We start from the raw sequence: 24,187 nt of genomic DNA on the forward strand, positions 1-24,187 counted from the left end.
TGCCATGCCAATTGGCCACGTGGTGGGCAGCCCTGTCGCCGCACAGGAAGCGTGACACGATAAACCACATGGTCTGCGTCCTGGCTCTGGTGGGGGTGGTGGGGTCCCTCGTTAAAAGGCCTAAACAAGGGACTTAGCACAGGAAAGGGCTGCCCGCTGACAGCCATGCCCCCAAATGTGCTAGCAAAACCCCCACTCTACCCTCCCCCACAACGCCTACCCTGCGAAATCCCTCCCACCCTGACTAACCTGTGGCCAAGGTCCAATGCTGCTCCTGGGCTTTGAGTAGCTGCTTCTCCTGCAGCAGCCACCACCTCCATGGTGGTGTTACTCAGTGGATGAGCTCCTGGTCTCTGGCCGGCAGCTCTGAGGGCGGGCCTTCTGGTGCCAGGGTCCTTTTTTCGTAGAAGGCCGGCCGCTGTCCACTCAAGTGCCTGACTGGCACGAGATTTGTCAGGCCTTCCAGAGAAGTGATGACGTGTGGTTCCCGCGTCACTTTTTTGGACATTGAGATCCCTATTGCCATCATAAAATCCTGGCCTATGTATCAGGGGTGCTCAACCCTAAGTTGGTCTGTCTCTGATTCAGTTTGGTAAGCTCAATTGGGTTTACCAGGATTTATTGTAAAATAGTAGAATCAATCATGCACACAGTATTCAAGCAACAGTTAACAGATTCAAGCTTGCTATTACCAGGTCCAAGTCTCTGGACAGCAGCGTAGCAAGTTAGGCTTTGTTCAAATCTGCTGCATTTTGTTCTGTTCATGCTCTTTCATTTATACCCCTATCCTATGGCTTTGCTGTGCACGCATGCCCCTGCAACTGACAAAACTCATGGGCCCCAATCTATCTAGTTTTATTCAACAATTATTTTATGCAAAATTAATCATGACCTCCCTCTAATGGACTGTCAAAGCATGTAATTATATAAGTTGTTCACAGTTAATGAGGTGAAGGACATCTAACAGTTGAAGAGACATTATACACATCCTGGTTGACTCCACTCTGTCAAGTTTCAACCATCTAACAGTTAACGAGACAAAAGCAAACTAATGCAGATGCTGGAAATCTGAAATAAAAACATAGAATTCTGGGAATACTCAGCAGGTCAGGCAGCATCTGTACAGAGACAATCAGGGTTAATGGTTCAGGTTGATATGTTCTGATTAAAGGAGAACTACTTCTGATGCAGCACTATTATCATTCCCTTAGTAAAGCAGACATTTCATGTCTGTCAGCTTTCTCATTTAAGCATTTTATAACACCTCTAAGCCAACAGACTAAAATGAGCAAAATCCCCAGTCCACAATCTGAGCAACAATTAAAGATCCGGACAAGTGGTGCCAAAGATCTCCTATATTGTTCACTGTCTTCCACCATGATTGTCTAGCCTTTGACCCTCCATTCATCACAACAATTCTGCAACTACTGATTTGCTCATTTGCACCCTCACCTCCACCTTTAATGTCATAGTCCCCACTAAAATGATTACTCTCTCTCAACCTGGCAATTTCCCCTAGTACAGCACTCATCTCTTCTTTAAGTCCAAGGGATGCACACTTGAAAGGATATGGCAAACAATTGATTTAGCCATTCACCACCAGATCTGGCTGGACCACATAAAGCACTATGATCTGCTGTCTACTAAAAATGCTCACTATTTCAGAATCATCCTGGAATACTGAAAACTGCTTTTTTAAGCCCCTCTTCCCTGTTTCTTCCACCCTCACCATAGCGCGAGGTGCTCATGGACTGCTTTGTCACTAAAATTGAGACCATCTGATCAGCAGCCTCTGCATTTCCATGCCTTCCAATAGCCCACTGGTCAAAATTCCTTTAAAACTCCCCCTGCCCTAGCCCTGAACATGGATTGTTTTCGAGTTTCTCTCCTATCTCCCCCCATGACCTCTCAGAACTCAACGTGTCCATGAGACCCACCTCCTGCTCCCTTGACCCTATTCCAATGAAACTGCTGACCACTCAACTTCCCTTCCTGGTCTCCATGTTAGATGATATTGTGAATGGTTCTCTCTCATTAGGCACTGTCCCTCTTCAAACCTACTGCCATCCCTAATTTCTTCAAAAAGCCAACCCTTGACCACCGTGCTTGAGAACTACCATCCCATCTTCAACCACCCTTCGCTCTCCAACGTCTTTAAATATGCTGTTGCCTGTCAAATCAATGTTCCTCTTTCCTGGAACTCCATGTTGGAATCCCTCCAATCTCATTGCTGCCCCTGCCACAGTACAGAAACAGCACTTACCAAAGTCACAAATGACATCCTATGTGACGATGACAAAGGTAAACTATCCTGCCTCGTCCTTCTTGACCTGTTTGCAGTTTTTGGCACACCATCCTCCTCCAACATATATCTACTGTCGTCCAGATGGGTGGGACTGCATTCGCCTGGTTGCATTCTTGTCTTATCTAATCATAACAAGAGTATCCCTGCAAAGGCTTCTCTTCCCAGTCCCTGACCATTAGCTCTAGTATCCCCTAAGGATTTATCCTTGGCCCCCTCCTGTTTCACATCTACATACTGCCCTTTGGTGACATCATCTAAAAACACAGCATCAATTTCCACATGTACGCTGACGACACCCAGCTCCACCTCTCTCAACTCCTCCACTGTTGATAAATGATTGCACTGCTTGTCCAACATCCACTACTGGATGAACAGAAATTTCTTCCAATTAAATATTGGGAAGACCTAAGCCATTGTCTTCGGTCCTCACTACTAACTCCACTCCCTAGCTATTAACTCCATCCCTCCCCTGGAAAGTGTTTGAGGCTGAACCAGACTGCTCACAACCTTGGTGTCACATTTGATCCCAAGGTGAACTTTTGAACATATATCCATGCCATCACAAGACCACCTATTTCTATCTCTGTAACATCGCCTGACTCTGCCACTGTCTCAGCTCATCTGCTGCTGAAACTCTCATTCATGCTTTTGTTACCTCTATTCCAATGTGCTCCTGGCTGGCCTCCCACATTCCACCCTCTAAACTTGAGATCATGCAAAACACAGCTGCTCGTGTCCTTACTCGCTCCAAGTCCCATTTACCCATCATCTCTGTGCTTGCTGACCTAAAGTGGCTCCCGGTAAAACAGCGCCTCAATTTTTAAAATGCTCATCCTTGTTTTCAAATTCCTCCATGGCCTCACACCTCTCTGTGTAATCAACTCCATTCCCCACAACTCTCAGTTATCTGAGCTCCTCTAATTCTAGCCTCTTGAGCATCCTCAATTTTATTCACTCCATCATAGGGGCTGTGTCTTCAGCTGCCTAGACCCCAAGCTTTAAATTCCCTCACGAAAACTCTGTCTCACTATCTCCCTTTCCTCCTTTCAGACACATCTTAAAATCTACGTCTTTAACCAAACTTTTGGCCATCTGCCCTGGTATTGCTTTCTGCAACTTGGTGTCAAATTTTGTTTTCTAGTGCTCCTGTGAAGTGCCTTAGGACACTTTATTACATTAAAGGTCCTATATAAATACAAGTTGTTGTTGTGGTGATGGTGATGGAAGCAACGCCGCTTTCCTACTTGTTGGATTGCTGCTCAGTTGCCTCATTGTCTTGATGCATATATATAGGTGTTCTATGCTATCTTATACTTTTGATCTCTGAGCATAAGAGGACTTTCAACATGAATGCTTAGCTGATCAATGGGGGTGAGGAGGAAGGGAGCATACTGTTGCATATTGTAATGAAATTACTTAGACTGATGGGTGATAAAAAGAGAAAAAGGAAAAGTAAATCTAAATTAAAGTGTTATGAGGACTGAGAAAATGCTGTACTGACTGAAGTACAATCTTTTTGGACTTTAGGTAGATGTAAAAGATCCCATAAGGCTATTCAAAAAAGAGCAGATGAGTTCTTCCAGGTTTCCCGATCAATATTTATCGTTCAGCCAACATTACAAAAACAGTTTTTCTGGTTATCTATCACATTGCTGTTTGTGGGAACTTGCTGTGTGCAAATTGGACTTAGAACTATATCGCCATTTCTTCACCGTCACTGGGTTAAAATCCTAGCACTCCCTTCCTAATAGCACTGTGGGTGTACCTACCTCACATGGACTGCAGCTGTTCAAAAAGGCAGCTCATCACCACCTTATCAAGAGCAATTAGGGATGGGCAATAAATGCTGGTCTAGCCAGCGACACCCACATCCTATGAATATTTTTTTTTTAAATTGCTGATGCATTTCTTACATTGCATCAGTGACTACATTTCAAAAATATGTAATTGGTAGTAAACACTTTGGGACATGCTGAGTTTGTGAAAGGTGCGATATCAATGTAAGTCTTTATTTCTTTCTGATAGATAAATCTTTCTTTATTGCCTCGCTCTTTCTGTTTAGTAACAGCCCCAATTTTAAAACCCAGCTGGTATTCAGGCAGGCAGGGGCAACTGGTGTACCATTCAATCCTCTGCACAATGAGACCCATGAAGTTTGTATAGCCTCAGTTTCTTTCATCTCAGTTTACAACTAAAGCTTATGTGAAGCTTGCTTACATTACCTGCTTAAAAAGCTACAAAAGGGATTTGCAGTCAGATGTTTGGCCATCTGCAGTGGAATTTCCTACTTTACATTATTCTCATTGGAACTAGCACAATTTTGTGGTTTGAACACTAGCTGGGCATTATGTTCAGTAAAAGTAATAGCTCCTGAAGTATACATGATTAGTCATGCACCAAGTGTTCAACTGATAGTTTCATCTAAATTTTTAGTGGGAAAACTAGAGGAATTTGCTCTGACGGGCCAAATGCACTGTTCTTACTCCTGACTTCCATGCTTTTATGTTGAAGCAAGCCATGTAAGCACTGAAATTTCACAGCTCTGTCATCGAATATCAGCTCCATACAGTGTACTCCAGTTAATTTGAAATTCTTTGGCTCTGAAGGAAATTGAACTGTTCAGTAGTTTGAATTAATTTAAATAAGGAGGTTTTTAATGCACATTAAAAAAAAATTGAATTCAAATTAGGCAACATTGAATTAACAAGACTAAACTGTATTTAATGATGGCCTGCATGCATACTACATAGAACATAGAACAGTACAGCACAGTACAAGCCCTTCGGCCCACGATGTTGTGCCGAACCTTTAACATACTCTAAAATCAAACTAGCTACCTACCCTTCATACTACTATCATCCATGTACCTATCCAAGAGTCGCTTAAATGTCCCTAATGTATCTGCTTCTACTACCACCGCTGGCAGCGCATTCCGCGCACCCACCACGCTCTGTGTAAAGAACCTCCCTCTGACATCTCCCCGAAACCTTCCTCCAATCACCTTAAAATTATGCCCCCTGGCGATAGCCCTTTCCACCCTGGGAAAAAGTCTCTGACTATCCACTCTATCAATGCCTCTCATCATCTTGTACCCCTCTATCAAGTCACCTCTCATCCTTCTTCACTCCAATGAGAAAAGCCCTAGCTCCTTCAGTCTTTCTTCGTAGGACATGCCCTCCAGTCCAGGCAGCATCCTGGTAAATCTCCTCTGCACCCTCTCTAAAGCTTCCACATCCTTCCTATAATGAGGTGACCAGAACTGAACACAATATTCCAAGTGTGGTCGAACCAGGGCCTTATAGAGCTGCAGCATAACCTCGCGGCTCTTAAACTCAATCGCCCTGTTAATGAAAGCAAACACACCATACGCCTTCTTAACAACCCTATCAACATGGGTGGCAACTTTGAGCGATCTATGGACATGGACCCCAAGATCCCTCTGTTCCTCCACACTACCAAGAATCTTGTCTTTAAGCCTGTATTCTGCATTCAAATTCGACCTTCCAAAATGAATCACTTCACACTTTTCCAGGCTGAACTCCATCTGCCACTTCTCAGCCCAGCTCTGCATCCTGTCAATGTCCCGTTGCAACCTACAACAGCCTTCCACACTATCCACAACTCCAGCAAACTTCGTGTCATCGGCAAACTTGCTAACCCAGGCTTCCACTTCCTCATCCAAGTCATTTATAAAAATCACAAAGAGCAGAGGTCCCAGAACAGATCCCTGCGGAACACCACTGGTCACCGAGCTCCATGCTGAATACTTTCCATCTACTACCACCCTCTGTCTTCTATGGGCCAGCCAATTTTGTATCCAGACAGCCTGTATCCCATGCCTCCTCACTTTCTGAATGAGCCTACCATGGGGAACCTTATCAAACGCCTTGCTAAAATCCATGTACACCACATCCACTGCTCTTCCTTCATCAATGTGTTTTGTCACATCTTCAAAAAATTCAATAAGGCTTATGAGGCATGACCTGCCCCTCACAAAGCCTTGCTGACTGTCTCTAATCAAACCATGCTTTTCCAAATAATCATAAATCTTGTCTCTCAGAATCCTCTCCAATAATTTGTCCACTACCGACGTAAGACTGACTGGTCTATAATTCCCAGGGTTATCCCTATTCCCTTTCTTGAACAAGGGAACAACATTTGCCACCCTCCAATCATCCGGTACTACTAGAAGTACAAAATAACCCTCTGTGCACATGCCAATGGATTAGGGTAGACATTCAACACCTGATCAGGAACACGTTTCATACCTTGCGTTCTATCATGGAAGGGGATGCACTTTTGTGCTGGTTTCTGTTGAATCCTTGATAACGTAAAAAGGTGAGAACTGACCTGACAGTAGTGGCAGATGTGTTGAGACGCCTTGTGGAGTAGTTAATACCCAGCTGACTCGACATAGTTATTCATTAAATGATTTTTGGAATGCAACTCAAAAATTATGACAGATAATGAATTTCAGTTCAGTTTCATGAATACCTGAATTTTGGATCTGATGCATGTATATGCAGCAGCATCCTGATCTGTTACAATGCTAACAATTTTACTCCTTATGCATTCAGTACTGGTAGAACCAGTGTAGTTAGTTGCAAAATAATAATAAGCAACATTTTTGACGGTGAACTGAATGTATATAAAACAGTGTGCTGTACATTATGAACCAAACATCTTGAACAAAACATCCCACTATATATGTGGTTTCATTATTTCTGTCATTTTTATATAAAAATTGTTATTTAAAGAATGTGGATCATTGTAATTTAAACATAAAAATTGAAGTATTGAAACTTATAAGAAGACAATGACAACTATTATAACAATCTGTTCTTCTTCTGCTTTCAAGGAAGGATCAGAATTGACAAGATCAAAGGAACAATTGTGCCAGATATAAATTTCAGCAAATAAAATGGTTGAGAGGGTAAATCATCTACCCTATTTCTATGGCAGCATCACACGAGATGAAGCGGAGGACTTTCTAAAGCAGGCTGGAATGGCTGATGGCCTCTACCTTTTGCGTCAGAGTCGCAACTACCTTGGGGGCTTTGCTTTGTCGGTGGCATATAATAAAAAGTGTTACCACTATACAATAGAAAGAGAAATAAGTGGAAGTTATATCATAGCAGGTGGAAAGTCCCACAAGAGTCCTGTAGATGTTTGCGAGTACCATACTGAAGAGACCGATGGTCTCATCTGCCTTCTGAAAAAAACATGCAATCGACCAAATGGAATGGAACCAAAAATTGGGCCATTTGAAGACCTGAATTACCACCTGATCAGGGAATATGTTCAACAGACATGGAACTTACAGGTAATAAAGATGTCTTGTTGGCTTTTTTTAACAGGAGTACGTGTACTTGCATTATGTACAGAAGTAAGATCCATCAGTAGTGTGAGTCTCATGAATTTCCTACACATTGGAGTGTAAGCTATGGGAACCAACTTGTGTAAGGTCAAAAGCTTGGGAAAATTTTATCTCCTGCACTTGACCTGTGCCTTCCATAGGCCAATCATATTTATAGTGAGTGGATAATGTTCAGCTCATCCCACCCTCCCATCTGGAGTAAGAATAGTTAAGTGACTTGCAAAAAGAAAATATGAAATATCAGAGGAGCAGGAGTAGGCCATTCAGCTCCATGAACTTGTGCTGCCATTCAATTTGATCATGGCTTATCTTTACCTCAACTCCTGGGCTTTGCTACATATCTCTGGGTACATTTGCCAAATAAATATCTATTGATTACAACCTTTGAACTTTCAAGTGATCCAGGATTTTTTTCATTACATGAAAAGGAAAGAGGTCAAAGAAAACTAAAAGAAAAGCAAGGTTCAGGATTGTTATATAGGATGATACACACATTTAATTTGGTCCAGACACATAAGTTGAAAAGGTAATTACAAAACCATAATTTGTACAAGAAGTGTTTTTGATTAGTTCTGTTTTATAAAAAGTAATTGCCCCAGATTATACTGCCAAAATAACAGTGAATTTATTGCTTTGCCATTGTTGTTTAAATTGTATTCAACCAAAGTCTGTAAACTCATGGCCTGGCATGCCCCTCACCCTACCATTACCATCAAGCCAAGGGATCAGCTGTGGTTCAATAAAGAGTGTAGAAAAGCATGCCAGGAACAGCACCAAGCTACAAATGAGGTGCCAAACTGGTGAAGTTACAACACAGGAGTATATACATGCTAAACGGTGGAAGCAGCATGCGATAGACAGAACTAAGCAATGCCAGAACCAACGGATCAAATCAAAGCTCTGGAATCCCATCACATCCAGTCATGAATAGTGATGGACAGTTAAACAACTAACCAGAGGAGGGGCTTCAAAAACTTCAGTGATGGTGAAGCCCAACACATGAGTGCAAAAGACAAGGCTGAAGCACTTGCAACAATCTTCAGCCAGAAGTGCCAAGTTCATGATCCATCTTGGCTTCCTCTTGAGGTCCGCACCATCAGAGATGCCGGTCTTCAGACAATTCAATTCACTCCACACGACATCAAGAAATGGCAGAAGGCACTGGATACAGCAAAGGCTGTGGGCCCTGACAAGTACTGAAGACTTGTGCTCCAGAACTAGCCATGCCCTTAGCCAATTGTTCCAGTACAGCTACAACACTGGCATCTACCCGACAACATGGAAAATTGCCCAGGTATGACCTGCCCACAAAAAGCAGGACAAATCCAATCCATCCAATTACTGTCTCATCAGTCTACTCTCAATCATCAGCAAAGTGATGGAAGGTGTCATTGACAGTGCTATCAAGTGGCACTTACTCAGCAACAACCTGCTCACTGATGTTCAGTTTGGGTTCCACCGTGGCCACCCAGCTCCCAGACCTTCTTATAGTTTTGGTCCAAACATGGACAAAAGAGCTAAATTCCAAAGGTGAGGTGAGAGTGACTGCCCTTGACAAGGCAGCATTTGGCCAAGTGTGGCATCAAGGAGCCTTAGCAAGTTTGAAGTCAATGGAAATTGGAGGGTGGGGAGCGGGGGGGAAACTCTCCACTAGTTAGTCATACCCAGCACGAAGGAAGGTGGTTGTCGGAGGCCAATCATCTAAGTCCCAGGACATCACTACAAGAGTTCCTCAGGGTAGTGTCCTAGGCCTGACCATCTTCAGCTGCTTCATCAATGACCTTCCCTCAAACATAACGTCAGAAGTGAAGATGTTCGCAAATGATTTCACACTGTTTTGTCCCGTTTGCATCTCCTCAGATACTGAAGCAGTCTGTACCCACATGCGGCATTACCTGGATAACATTCAGACTTGGGCTTATAAGTGACAAGTAACATTTGCACCACACAAGTGTCAGGCAATGGCTATCTCCAACAGGAGAGAATCTAACCATCTCCCCTTCACATTCAACAACATCACTGAGTATCCCACCATCAACATCCTGGGGTTTACTATTGACCAGAAACTTAAACTGAACCAGGCATAAAAATACAATGGCTGCAAAAGCAGGTCAGAGGCTAGGAATTCTGTGGCCAGTAACTTACTTTTGAAAAGCAGAATATTTTGTAAAAGGTGTGGAACTGGTAAGTGTCGATGTTCAGAGATTTGGGTGTGCTTGTATAAGGAACACAAAGTTAACACTAACAGTATCTTCTTGTGGGATATGTTGAACATTCCTTGTTCCAGTCCTACTCAGGCCCCCTCCCCCAACTATTTTTCCAGTACTTTGACAGTATTGGTGCCATTTCCTTCTCTTGCCCCAAACTGGAAAACTTTATCAACTTTGCTTCCAATTTCCACCCTTCTCACCTTTACATGGTCCATCTCCAACACTTCCCTTCCCTTCCTCGAGATCTCTGTCTCCATCTCTTGGGATAAGCTGTCCACTAATATTATAAGCCCACCGACTCCCACAGCTACCTCGGCTACACTTCTTCACACCCTGCCTCCTGTAAGGACTGCATTCCATTCTCCCAGTTTCTCCGTCTCCGATGTATCTGCTCTGATGATGCTACCTTCCATGACAGCGCTTCTGATATGTCTTCCTTTTTCCTCAACCAAGGATTCCCCCCACTGTGATAGGGCCCTCAACTGTGTCCAGCCCATTTCCCGCACTTCTGCCCTCATCCCTTCCCCACCCTCCTAGAACAGCGACAGCGTTCCCCTTGTCCTCACTTTCCACCCGACCAGCCTCCACATGCAAAGGATCATCCTCTGCCGTTTCCGCCACCTCCAGCGTGATGCCACTACCAAACGTACCTTCCCCTCCCCTCCCTTGTCAGCATTCTGAAGGGATCGTTCCCTCCGTGACACCCTGATCACTCCTCCATTACCCCTGACACCTCGTTCCCTTCCCATGGCACCTTCCCATGCAATCGCAGGAGGTGTAATACCTGACCTTTTACCTCCGCTCTCCTCATTATCCAAGGCCCCAAACACTCCTTTCAGGTGAAGCAGCGATTTACTTGTACTTCTTTCAACTTATTATACAATATTCATTGCTCACAATGCGGTATTCTCTACATTGGGGAAACCAAATGCAGACTGGGTGAGCACTTTGCGGAGCACCACTTCTCAGTCCGAAAACATGACCCGGATGCTTCCTGTTGCTTGCCATTTCATGCTCTCATGCCCACATCTCTGTCCTGGGCTTGCTGCAGTGATCCAGTGAACATCAACACAAGCTCAAGGAACAGCACATCATTTACCAATTAGGCACGCTACAGCCTACCGGACTGAACATTGAGTTTAATAATTTCAGAGCGTGACTGGCCTATTTTTATTTTATTTTAGTTTGTTTCATCATTTTTTTTTTTACCATGTGCCTGTCCACCTTTTTTCATGTTTATGCTTTTAGCTAGGGCTGTTCCTTATTCTGTCATTTAACTAATTGTATTGCACTAATGCTTTGTCTTTCACTACGCCATTAGCACACTCTTTGCCTTTGCCCCATGACCTCCTTGTCAGTTAATCTCTCCAGCCCTCTGTCCTATCAACAACTCCTTTTGTTCTCTTTTCCCCCACCCCCGCTTTTTAAAAAAAGAAGTCCTGATGAAAGTTCACAGACCTGAAACGTTAACTCTGCATCTCTCTCCACAGATGCTGCCAGACCTGTTGCGTATTTCCAACACTTTTTGTTTTTATTACAGAAAGTTAACATGCAGATACGGCAAGCAATTAGGAAGGCAAATGGCATGTTGGCCTTTACTGCAAGGGGATTGGAGTACAGGAATAACGAAGTATTGCTACAATTGTACAGAATTTTGATGAGACCACGTCTGGAATACTGGGCTGGACATGGAAGGGCTGCTGCACAGCCCCCGCGATATTATGCACGGGGGCTGATTTAGATAGAGTGGTAAATAAAATAAGGTAAAATAAAGGTAAAGTGTTCTGAATTTTTAATCAACAAGTAATATAGATATGGAGGCCCTTCCCCAACACCCCCCATGGTCATTTCATGCCTGATATGACCAAACTTGCCTTTTCACTACCCGAACCTCCCTCCCACCCAACTTTCTAACTTTTGCCCTTCAGCCCCTTCCCACCAACCCCACATCCAATAAAAAGTCATTTCCTTGCTCCCCTACCCCTCCCGCCCTGAATTTTATTCCACCCCCCTCCCCACCAAGTTCTTGCCTCAGAACTCCGTATGGAGTTCCGAAGGCGCGCAAAGGATGAACGGCGGCCGTAAAATCCGCGTGGGATGGTCGCTGCCTGCAGGTAAGTTAATTTACATGTCTTTATTGTTAATCTGAATATTCAGATGAAGGGTCCACCGCCAGGCGGCGTGGGGGCCGCATCGAGGTCCCCCCCGCCGCTGGTAATATGTGGCAGGCTCTTGTCGACGTCGGGGGTCGAGGCGGGCCTCTCCCCGCAGAATTTTATAGGCTCTCCTACCATGATCCACTGCGTTGAGGGGCTCGTAAAGCATTTAAGGCTGGGATAGACAGATTTTTGGTCTCTCAGGGAATCAAGGAATATGGCGAGCAAGCAGGAAAGTGGAGTTGAATCCATGATCGACCATGATCGTTTTGAATGGTGGAGCAGACTCAATAGGCCGTATGGTCGACTCCTGCTCCTATTTCTTGTGATCTTGTCTTAATGGTGAGATTTATGATTAATGATGAGATTTATGTTCTCGTAATACCACTCAACCTCTTCAGCACAGAAAGGGAACAACTATAACTGTGGAGTCTGATTCCTACAGGTAGTAAATTGGTTTTTAAAATTTAAAATTTATCTTTTTTACTTTTCCTTTCTGTCTCTTTTCTCTCTCTCTTTATCCAATCTTTTGTTCCTCTCTTTATTTGATTTGACTCTAATTCACCATATTTCTTTCTCCCCATTCCTCCACTTCATTTTTGATCCTTAAATTTCATTAAGTACCTACCCTTAAGCACCAAGGCTCCTTAGACAGCACCTTCCAAACCCGCGACCTCTACCAACTAGAAAGACAAGGGCAGCAAATACATGGGAACACCACCACCTGCAAGTTCCCCTCCAAGTCACACACCATCCTCACTTGGAACTATATCGTCGTTCCTTCACTGTCACTGGGTCAAAATCCTGGAACTCCCTTCCTAACAGCACTGTGGGTGTACCTACCCCAAATGGACTGCAGCGGTTCAAGAAGGCAGCTCACCACCACCTTCTCAAGGGATGGGCAATAAATGCTGGCCTGGCCAGCAATGCCTACATCCCATGAATGAATTAAAAAAAAGGTCGTCCCGTTGTTCACAATGTCCCAGATGCGACATTAGCCTTGCCACGCTGTGATCAGCTTGCACCTCCAGCAAATTGCAGGGCAGAACATTTTCAAGTGAAAGGGTGACAGGAAAAAGTCTACCAGGGCATACTGCGAGGTGCCCTGCACCAGCAAAATCTGGGCCAGGAACAAGATATTTAATACACAGCATAACATCACAATTGACTATTGCTCTATCTTGGCCTGTGGAATTGTATTCAGCTGTCTTACAACAGTAATGTTGCACTTTCAGATTGCTGTATGGAGCTGGACTGTCACCCATATTGTTTGCTTCACGACAGTAATTGATGGCTTATGTACACATGCAGTCCTGAAACTACCAAAAAACGTTAGGGAAGCAAAAACAGTGGCACTGTTACATATATAAAAGCATTCATTACAAAAGGGAATAGTGCCAGAGGACTGGCAGGCAGCTAACGTGATCCGATATATACAAAAGGAGATAGAACAACTCCAGAGAACAAAAGACCGATTAGCTTAACATCGGTCAAACAATGCTGTTTGTCATTTTTATAAATGACCTGGAAGAGGGTGTAGAAGGGTGGGTTAGTAAATTTGCGGATGACACTAAGGCTGGTGGAGTTGTGGATAGTGCCGAAGGATGTTGTAGGGTACAGAGGGACATAGATAGGCTGCAGAGCTGGGCTGAGAGATGGCAAATGGAGTTTAATGCGGAAAAGTGCGAGGTGATTCACTTTGGAAGGAGTAACAGGAATGCAGAGTACTGGGCTAATGGGAAGATTCTTGGTAGTGTAGATGAACAGAGAGATCTTGGTGTCCAGGTGCATAAATCCCTGAAGGTTGCTACTCAGGTTAATAGGGCTGTTAAGAAGGCATATGCTGTGTTAGCTTTTATTAGTAGGGGGATCGAGTTTCGGAGCCACGATGTCATGCTGCAGCTGTACAAAACTCTGGTGAGACCGCACCTGGAGTATTGCGTGCAGTTCTGGTCACCGCATTATAGGAAGGATGTGGAAGCTATGGAAAGGGTGCAGAGGAGATTTACTAGGATGTTGCCTGGTATGGAGGGAAGGTCTTACGAGGAAAAGCTGAGGGACTTGAGGTTGTTTTTGTTGGAGAGAAGGAGGAGGAGAGGTGACTTCATAGAGACATATAAGATAATCAGAGGGTTAGATAGGGTGGATAGTGAGAGTCTTTTTCCTCGGATGGTGATGGCAAACACGAGGGGACATAGCTTTAAGTTGAGGGGTGATAGATAGAGGACAGATGTCAGAGGTAGTTTCTTTACTCAGAGAGTAGTAGGGGCGTGGAACGCCCTGCCTGCAACAGTAGTAGACTCGCCAACTTTAAGGGCATTTAAGTGGTCATTGGATAGACATATGGATGAAAATGGAATAGTGTAGGTCAGATGGTTTCACAGGTCGGCGCAACATCGAGGGCCAAAGGGCCTGTACTGCGCTGTAATGTTCTAATTCTAATTCTAATTCTAATCAGTGGTAGGAAAGATAATGGATTCCTTAATCAAAGATGCAATAGAAAAACATCTGGGAACTGAAAATTTCATAAAGTGTAATCAATACAGATTTCAAAAGGGTCATGCTTGAACAATCTTATTGAATTCTTTGAAGGAGTAAAAGAAAGGGTAGGTAAGGGTCATGCAGTAGACATAATGGGCTGAATTTTAACCTAAAAGAATGTGTGGGCCTGAGTCATGTATGGGGTTAAAGTCTGAGAGATCTAATTCCCGACCCAAACCTACCTCTCACCTGTCCATTTCTGGCTTTAACTTGGGTTGCAGGTTAGGCAGGCAATTAACCCACTTCAAGGAAATGTGTTGGAACTTTAAATGATGAGGTTGTGAGCTTCATTGTCATTCAGGTTTTTGACTTAGGGCTGGATATAAGAGCCCGCTGTTGCTCCTCGCGGCAAACTCAAAAAATGGCTGCCCATTGCCAAACAGCTGCCGCAATCTCCCGCGCGGCGGCTCATTTAAATAGTTGGGGCAGCCAGCCCCCCACTCCACCACAATTACATGGAGGGGGCTGGCTGCCGCCCCGGCACTGACGTCAGCAGCCTGTGCGCAGGCGCTGGCACTGTCTTTAAAGGGCAGTCAGCCCTGCCAGCAAATTTGAACCCCCTCCGCAAAAAAATTTACAAAATAAAATTGTAATACCCCTTTCCAACCCCCAAGAAAAGTTTACAGTAAGAATTTGTCCTCCCCCATCCCACCCCAAAACACTTACCTTTGAATTCTGACCTCCCCCCACCCCACTGCAGGCTGCACTAAGTTGAAAGTTCATCCCTTCTGCTTATTTGACCCTATCCCCTGCCCCAGCCCCGCACTGAAAATCTTAACTACCGCTCCCCACTACCGCCTCTCCATCATTGTCACGCCTGCTTCCCAGATAGGGAATTGAAGGTGTGGGAGTGCTGGCCGCCACACTGAAGATTGTGGCAGGACCAGAAGATTGACGGTAAGTATACTTAAACAGCCTCAATTTAATTATTTAAATATGTAAATTGATGTATCGTCACCCAGTGGTGGAGGTTGGGGGGGGTGCCATGGACCCTCACTGCCGCCGCGAGGATTGCGCCAGACCCTCCCGGCATTGGCCTCCGAGGCGAGCCTCTGCTGGAACAGTTTTCCACCCCCGCCACGGAGCCCGACGTCGTGGGCTTGGTAAAATCCAGCCCTTGATATCCTGTCGGGCGGATTTCCTAAATGTTAGGAATTCCAGCAGCTTCATTGAAGTGAGGACGTGGCGGATTCAGGAGGTAAGTGCTTTCACACTTACCTCCTGGAGGCAGCTGCCTGTCTGAGAAACCTCCACAAATGGGCACAACCCCCCACCTCCCTTCCAAGGCATTCAATCCCCCCACCAAGCCCCCAATATCCCCCCACCACCCACTGTTCTGAACCCACCATGAGGCCTCTGATATTCCCCTGCCCCCACTATCACAAGGTTTCCAATTGCCCCCCAAGCTGAGGCATCTGACCCCCCCGCCCCCAACCCACCAGCAGGCCTCCAATTTCTGCCTCCCATGGAGGCCCAGTCTGTCAATCAGACTAGTTAGACCAACAAGGTAATGCATTTGTGGACCAAAGGATGTGGGTAAGGTTCTTAATGGATACTTGGCAGCTATCTTTTATATTCGTTTCATGTGGGCATCATTGACCAGGCCAGCATTTATTGCCCATCCCTAATTGCCATTGAGAAGGTGGTGGTGAGCTGCCTTCTTGAACTGCTGCAGTCCATGTGGGTTAGGTACACCCACAGTGCTGTTAGGAAGGGAGTTCCAGGATTTAGACCCAGCGAATGTGAACGAACGGTGATATCATTCCAAGTCAGGACAGTGTGTGATTTGGAGGGGAACTTGTAGCTGGTGGTGTTCCCATGCATGTGCTACCCAGGTCCTTCTAGGTGGTAGAGGTCATGGGTTTGGAAGGTGCTGTCTAAGGAGCCTTGGTGCGTTGCTGCAGTGCATCTTGTTGATGGTACACATTGCTGCAACTGTGCATCAGTGGTGGAGGGATTGAATGTTTGTGGACGGGCTACCAAGTGGGCTGCTTTGTCATATAGAGAGAGAGAGAGAGAGGTACAGCACTGAAACAGGCCCTTCAGCCCACTGAGTCTGTGCTGACCATTAACCACCCATGTTATATTAACTCTACATTAGTCCCATATTCCCTACCACATCCCACCCCCCCCCCCCCACCCCACCGCCCCATTCTCCTACCACCTACCTACACTAGGGGCAATTTACAATGGCCAATTTACCTATTAACCTGCAAGTCTTTGGCTGTGGGAGTAAACCGGAGCACCCAGCAGAAACCCAGACAGTCACAGGGAGAACTTGCAAACTTTGCACAGGTAGTACCCAGGATCGAATCTGAGTCACTGGAGCTGTGAGGCTGCGGTGCTAACCACTGCGCCACTGGATGGTGTCGAGCTTCTTGAGTGTTGTTGGAGCTGCACCCATCCAGGCCAGTGGAGAGTATTCCATCACACACCTGACTTGTGCCTTGTAGATGGTAGACGGGCTTTGGGGAGTCAGGAGGTGAGTTATTCACCGCCGGTTTCCCGGCCTCTGACCTGCTCTTGTAGTCATGGTATTTATATGGCTACTCCAGTTCAGTTTCTGGTAAATGGTAACCTCCCAAGATGTAGATAGTGGAGGATTCAGTGATTGTAATGCCATTTAATGTCAAGGGGAGATGGTTAGATTCTCTCTCGTTGGAGATGGTCATTGCCTGGCACTTGTGTGGCGTGAATATTACTTGCCACTTATTAGCCCAAGCCTGGATATTGTCCAAGTCTTGCTGCATTTCGACATGGACTGCTTTAGTATCTGAGGAATCGCAAATGGTGCTGAACATTGTGCAATCATCGGCAAACATCCCCACTTCTGACCTTATGATTGAAGGAAGGTCTTTGATGAAGCAGCTGAAGATGATTAGGCCTAGGACACTCCCCTGAGGAACTCCTGCAGTGATGTCCTGAAGCTGAGATAATTGACCTCCAACAACCATAACCATCTTCCTTTGCGCTAGATACGATTCCAATCAGCAGAGAGTTTTCCCCCTGATTCCCACTGACACCAGTTTTGCTCGGGCTCCTTGATGCCATACTCGGTCAAATGCTGCCTTGATGTCAAGAGCAGTTATTCTCGCCTCATCTCCTTGAGTTCAACTCTTTGTCCATGTTTGAATCAAGGTTGTAATGAGTTCAGGAGCTGAGTGGCCCTGGTGGAATCCAAACTGAGCATCACTGAGCAGATTATTGCTCAGCAAGTGTCACTTGATAGCACTGTCAAGGACACTTTCCATCACTTTACTGATGATCGAGAGTAGGGCGGTAATTGGCCAGGTTGGATTTGTCCTGCTTTTTGTGTACAAGTCATACCTGGGCAATTTTCCACATTACTGGGTAGATGCCAGTGTTGTAGCTGCACTGGAACAACTTGGTTAGGGGTCTGGCAAGTTCTGGAGCACAGTTCTTCAGTACTATTTCCAGACTGTTGTCAGGGCCCATTGCCTTTGCAGTATCCAGTGCCTTCAATCTTTCTTGATAATGTGGAGTGAATCGAATTGGCTGAAGACTGGCATCTGTGATGCTGGGGACTTTAGAAGGAGGCCGAGATGGATCATCCACTCGGCACGTCTAGCTGAAGATTGTTGTAAATGCTTCAGCCTTATCTTTTGCACTGATGTGCTGGGCTCAACCATCATTGAGGATAGGAATATTTGTGGAGCCACCTCCTCCAGTTAGTTGTTTAATTGTCCACCACCATCCATGACTGTATGTGGCAGGACTTCAGAGCTTAGATCTGATCCGTTGGGTTGTGGGATTGATTAGCTCTGTCTATAGTATGCTGCTTATGCTGTTCGGCATACAAGTAGTCCTGGGTTGTAGCTTCACTAGGCTGACACCTCATTTTGAGGTTTGCCTGGTGTTGGTTCTGGCATGCCCTCCTGCACTCTTCATTGAACCAGGGTTGATCCCCCGGCTTGATGGTAATGGTAGAGTGGGGAATATGCCAGACCATGAGGTTACAGATTGTGGTTGCGTACAATTCTGCTGCTGCTGATGGTCCACAGCGCCTCATGGATGCCCAGTTTTGCATTGCTAGATCTGTTTGAAATCTATCCCATTTAGCATGGTGGTAGTGCCACACAACACGATGGAGGGTATCCTCAATGTGAAGACGGGTCTTTGTCTCCACAAGGACTGGGCAGTGGTCACTCCTACCAATGCTGTCATCTGCGGCAAGCAGATTGGTGAGCATGAGGTCAAGTATGCTTTTTCTTCTTGTTGGTTCCTTCACCACCTGCCGCAGACCCAGTTATGTTAATCGGGTTAGAAACATAGAAACATAGAAAATAGGAGCAGGAGTAGGCCATTCGGCCCTTCGAGCCTGCTCCACCATTCATTATGATCATGGCTGATCATCCAACTCAGCAACCTGTTCCTGATTTTTCCCCCCACATCCTTTGATTCCTTTTGCCCCAAGAGCTACATCTAACTCTTTCTTGAAAACATACAAAGTTTTGGCCTCAAATGCTTTCTGTGGTAGCGAATTCCAAAGGCTCACCACTCTCTGGGTGAAGAAATTTCTCCTCATCTCAGTCCTGAAAGGTTTACCCCATATCCTTAGACTATGACCCCTGGTTCTGGACTCCCCCACCATTGGGAACATCCTTCCTGCATCTACCCTGTCAAGTCCTGTTAGAATTTTATAGGTTTCTATGAAATCCCCCCTCACTCTCCTGAACTCCAGCGAATATAATCCTAAGCGACTCAATCTCTCCTCATATCTCCGTCCCACCATCCCAGGAATCAGTCTGGTAAACCTTTACTGCACTCCCTCTATAGCAAGAACATCCTTCCTCAGATAAGGAGACCAAAACTGCACACACTATTCCAGGTGTGGCCTCACCAAGGCTCTGTATAATTGCAGCAAGGCATCCCCGCTTCTGTACTCGAATCCTCTCGTTATGAAGGCCAACATACCATTTGCCTTTTTTAATGCCTGTTGCACCTGCACACTTACCTTCAGCGACTTGTGTACGAGAACACCCAGGTCTCATTGCCTATTCCCTTCTCTCAGTTTATAGCTGTTCAGATGATAATCTGCCTCCCTGTTTTTGCTAACAAAGTGGATAACCTCACATTTATCCACATTATACTGCATCTGCCATGCATTAGCCCACTCACTCAACTTGTCCAAATCACCCTGAAGCCTCTCTGCATCCTCCTCACAACTCACCCTCCCACCCAGTTTTGTGTCATCTGCAAATTTGGAGTTATTACATTTAGTTCCCTCATCTAAATCATTAATGTATATTGTGAATAGCTGGGGTCCTAGCACCGATCCCTGTGGTACCTCACTAGTCACTGCTTGCCATTCGGAAAAAGACCATCGCAATACACTACCCCCAATCCCATGCACTTTAGTTTTACACACTAATCTCTTATGTGGGACTTTGTCGAAAGCCTTCTGAAAGTCCAAATAAACCACATCCACTGGCTCCCCTCATCAACTCTACTAGTTACATCCTCGAAGAATTCTAGTAGTTTTGTCAAGCATGATTTCCCTTTTGTAAATCCATGTAGACTCTGCCCAATTCTACCACTGTTCTCCAAGTGCTCTGCTATAAAATCTTTGATAATGGACTCTAAAATTTCCCCTACTACTGACGTCAGGCTGACTGGTCTATAATTCCCTATTTTCTCTCTCCCTCCCTTTTTTTACATGAAGAGGGGTGGTGGTGCACAAACACTGATATTGACCTATTTAGCTGAATGGCCTGTTTCTGTGCTGCAAATACGTTGTAATACTATGTACTTTGCAATTCTTTGCATGACAGGTCCTGGATCGCACTGGTTCACCATTTGTGGATCGTCACCATCGCCTCCTGCTTCCCCCACAAACCTCAACAAAATGACAACTTTACATAGAGCTTATCGAGTTCATGAGAAACTTGTTCTGGGTTTAGAGCAGAGACCACATTCACCAAGGAACTGTGCTGTCTTTTTCTTTAATTCATTCTCAGGTGTGGGTGTTACTGGCAAGGCCGGTATTTATTGCACATTCCTGATTGTTCTGAGAAGGTGACAATTGAGTAGTTTGCTACACCATTTCAGAGTGCAGCTAAGAGTCCACCACATTTGGACACATATAGGCCACATTAGGTAAGGACAGCAGGTTGCATTCCCCAAAGATCATTAATGAACCAGTTGGGTCTTTACGACAATCCAATGGCTTTATTTCTAGATTTTTGAAATTGATTTCAAATTCTTGAAGTGATTGGATTAGAACTGACATTGTCTGAATTATTAGACGTACAGATAAAGAATTGTGTTTGTTATATGCGGGGTTGACCACATATTCTTTACAATTAAAAAAGATTTCAAAATTGTGGACCCCACTGAAGACCTACCATATTGGATATGAAACTTCTCACCATGCACTAAGGATATGTAATGAATTAGCTTTTTTCTCACTGTTGTTGTATCTCAATGATAGCATTGTCTTCATTAAATATTTAAAACATATTGTGCAGGTGACATGGCCACGTAGCTATTGTTGGAGAGAGTAGTTAAGCAATGGCTTTAAACAAACAGGGCAGATTGGCAGCACAATAGCACACTCTGACCCAGATTATCTGGGCAATGCCACGGGCAGTAAGCAAGTAATGTTAAAAATGGTATGTCTGCTTGCACTTCTGTCACGTGAGGATCAAGGATCACACTTCCTTTGTCACACTTGGCATAGGCTAACTGCCAATTATTCTGGACAGTTTTCTTTGTAATTATTTGGAATGTGTCACCTCTGAGTCAAAAGATTCTGTGGTCAAGTTCTTCAACATTACATTCACCTGAGAAAGCAGATGGGTGCCTCGATTCCGCATTTCATGCGAAAGACGGCACCTCTGATGGTGCAGCACTCACTTAGTGCATGTTGTTAGAAATTTTATAAATGCCAAATTTTAATTATTTAAATTTTTTGCTTACTTTTCCTTTGTCTTTTTTTTCTCAAACTATGAATTCAATCTGTCTTTCCCTCTCTTTTTGAGGGAGAGATTATGCTCTCCCCCATGGCGAGCTTGGAGGCAAGAAGAGCATTTAATTGGGCGGGATGGTGGCGGGCAGGGACCCCGTCACATTGCCGGCTCCAACCCAATTAAGTCTGTGTGGCGGGAAGGCCATGGCTGCCCGTGGACAGCCTTCCCACCCCGCCGCCAATTGAGGCCCTTAAGTGGAAAATTAATGCCCAATTAAGGGCCTCATCCCGCCCAGCGGCGGGTGGGTCTCTTGCTACATGAGGAGCACAACAAACCCATGTGGGTTCCACACATCCTCCGGGGGATGTCCCTCGTTCAAAGGCACTTAGTGCCTGATTGAGGGATCTGGCATTGGAAAGGGGGGACCCACTGAGAGCCATTCCCTTTCCCTTGCTGTCGACCCCCCCCCCCCCCCCCCCCCACCCCCCGCACCCCGCGAAATCTCTCATGCCGTGACTCACCTGTGGCCTGGGTCCCTTGACAATCATAGGCCTTGGGTGGATACATTACCAGCTGCAGCCATTGCCTCCGTGGAAGCTTTCAGCAGGCCGGACATCTGTCCCCAGACCGCTGTCCACTTAAGTGCGTGATTGGCACGTAGTGTGGCAGGCCTTCCCACAAAGAGGCGACGCAGGGCCCTTGCCAGCTTTTCAACCAGTGTTCAAGACCCCTGTCGCCTACATAAAATTTCCCCCTTTCTTTTTCATGCTGTTTCTCACTCCTCCCCCTGTTTATTCCTCAATCATTTTATCTCATTCATTAAGGAGATATACAGTTTGTTCCATTGTTCACCAAGGTCCCAAATATCCTGTTGTTCTCACTGCACCATTATCAGCTTGCACTTCCAACAACTTTAAGGGTGAAAATTATGAACGGGGCACACTGCAAGTTGACCCACTCCAGCAAATTCTGGGCGGATACATTTTGTTTTCCAGTGAGAACATACAGGAAATATTCTAAATTAGAAATAAAGGGGTGGAATTCCCCCTGAGCTTTCCCAATTTCCTGACATATCATTAGAGGAAGGTTGGTGGAAACACTTCCAAAGCGGTGTGAAAAGTCATTTATGCCTTTTTCTCCAGGGTTTGCAACGATTTTCTGCCAAAGTTACAGTAGCAGATCAGAATTCCTGCATTAATTCCATAAATATCATGGTTAGCAATGAGAGTTAAATAGATATTTTCATACGAGATCCAGTTTTATCCAATTGTCCTTATTTTTGGAGATGCTTAAATGATGTATCCTCTATGCACAAGTTTTAAGACTGGTATTTTCTACATTTTTGATGGCATCATTTCTAAACTAATGGCATGTTGCAGATTACTAACAGTTAAAGATAAAAAGAAAGACTTGCATTTATATAGCGCCAAAGACTTGCATTTATATAGCGCCTTTTATGACTTCAAAACATCCCACAGAACAATGAAGTACTTTTGAAGTGTAGGCTCATTTGTAATGCAGGCAATGTGGTAACCAATTTGCAAACAAGCTCCCACAAACAAAAATTAAATAAATGATCAGATCATTTCTTTTACGTATTGCTTGGGAGATAAGTGTTGGGCAGGATGTTTTTTCAGGTATGGTATTGTAATTGTTATGTTAGTAGACCTAGTAATCTAGAAGCCCAGACTAATAAAGAGTATGAGTTCAAATCCCAACATTACAGTTTGAGAATTTGAATTCCGTTTTAAAAACCTAAAAATAAAATCAGTATCAGTAAACGTTATCGGAGTGTCATAAAAACATAACTGGTTTGTTCAGGTCCTTTAAGAAAGGAAACCTGGGAAGGAAACCTGCTGTCTCTACTCAACATTGTTGGCTCCTAATTGCCCTCTGAACTGGCCTAGCAAGCCATTAAGTTACCATCACCTTCTCAGAGCTACGAGAGATTGGTAATAAATGGTGACCTTGCCAGTGATAACCACAACCCGAGAATGAATTAAAAAATTTCCAGTAATAAATTTGAAACTTATTTTTGTTTCTGTATCAATTTAACAGACCTTGTACCAAAGGGTAAATCTTGAATACATGCAAAGTTGTACTGAGGACAGTGGACTGGGCAGCTGAAGGCACAGCCACCAGTGATGGAACAGTTAAAATTATGGATGCTCAGGAGGCTAGGATTAGATGAATGCAAATATCTTGAAGGGTTGTGGGGCTGGAAGAGATTTCAGAGATCTGGAGGGGCAAGGCCATGAAGAAATTTGAGAACAAGGATGAGAATTTTAAAATCGAGACATGGCTTAACTGAGAGCCAATGTAGGTCAGCGGGCACAGGGATGATGGGCAAATGGGACTTTGTGTGAGTAAGAATTTTAAAGTCCAGTGATGCCCATACAGGTCTGCCAGACCCCAAACTGGCAGATGTGATCGACATGCTGCTGGTGTGCACTGTTTGTATTTACCACTGGCACCAGTTTGCATCAGAGACAGCAAGTTCTAGGAGGTTCTTGTTGCCTCGATGTTTGCTTATACTACATGTGAAGCTCTTGCCATTGGCAACAACCTCCATACATATAAACAGGTATAAGAATTGATTTAAAATTGTGCCAATTTACTTCACATGTGATCCGCAAGACCAATAGAGAGGAGACACTTTGATCTCATCC

The 24,187-nt window shown here is 44.8% G+C and overlaps 1 protein-coding gene across 4 annotated transcripts in view; it reads left to right on the top strand.

The window, feature by feature from the left end:
* The window catches only part of syk (spleen tyrosine kinase), a 184,314-nt gene that overhangs the window by 57,856 nt on the left and 102,271 nt on the right, over nt 1–24,187 (top strand). For all 4 annotated transcript variants that reach the window (XM_068030147.1, XM_068030145.1, XM_068030148.1 and 1 more), the window contains exon 2: nt 7,164–7,628. In XM_068030147.1, the coding sequence (XP_067886248.1) occupies nt 7,227–7,628 (402 nt within the window). In that variant the 5' untranslated portion in view covers nt 7,164–7,226. The remainder of the gene's footprint in view (nt 1–7,163; nt 7,629–24,187) is intronic.

This window comes from Heterodontus francisci, chromosome 4 (genome assembly GCF_036365525.1).
Source record: "Heterodontus francisci isolate sHetFra1 chromosome 4, sHetFra1.hap1, whole genome shotgun sequence".
Taxonomy (NCBI): domain Eukaryota; kingdom Metazoa; phylum Chordata; class Chondrichthyes; order Heterodontiformes; family Heterodontidae; genus Heterodontus; species Heterodontus francisci.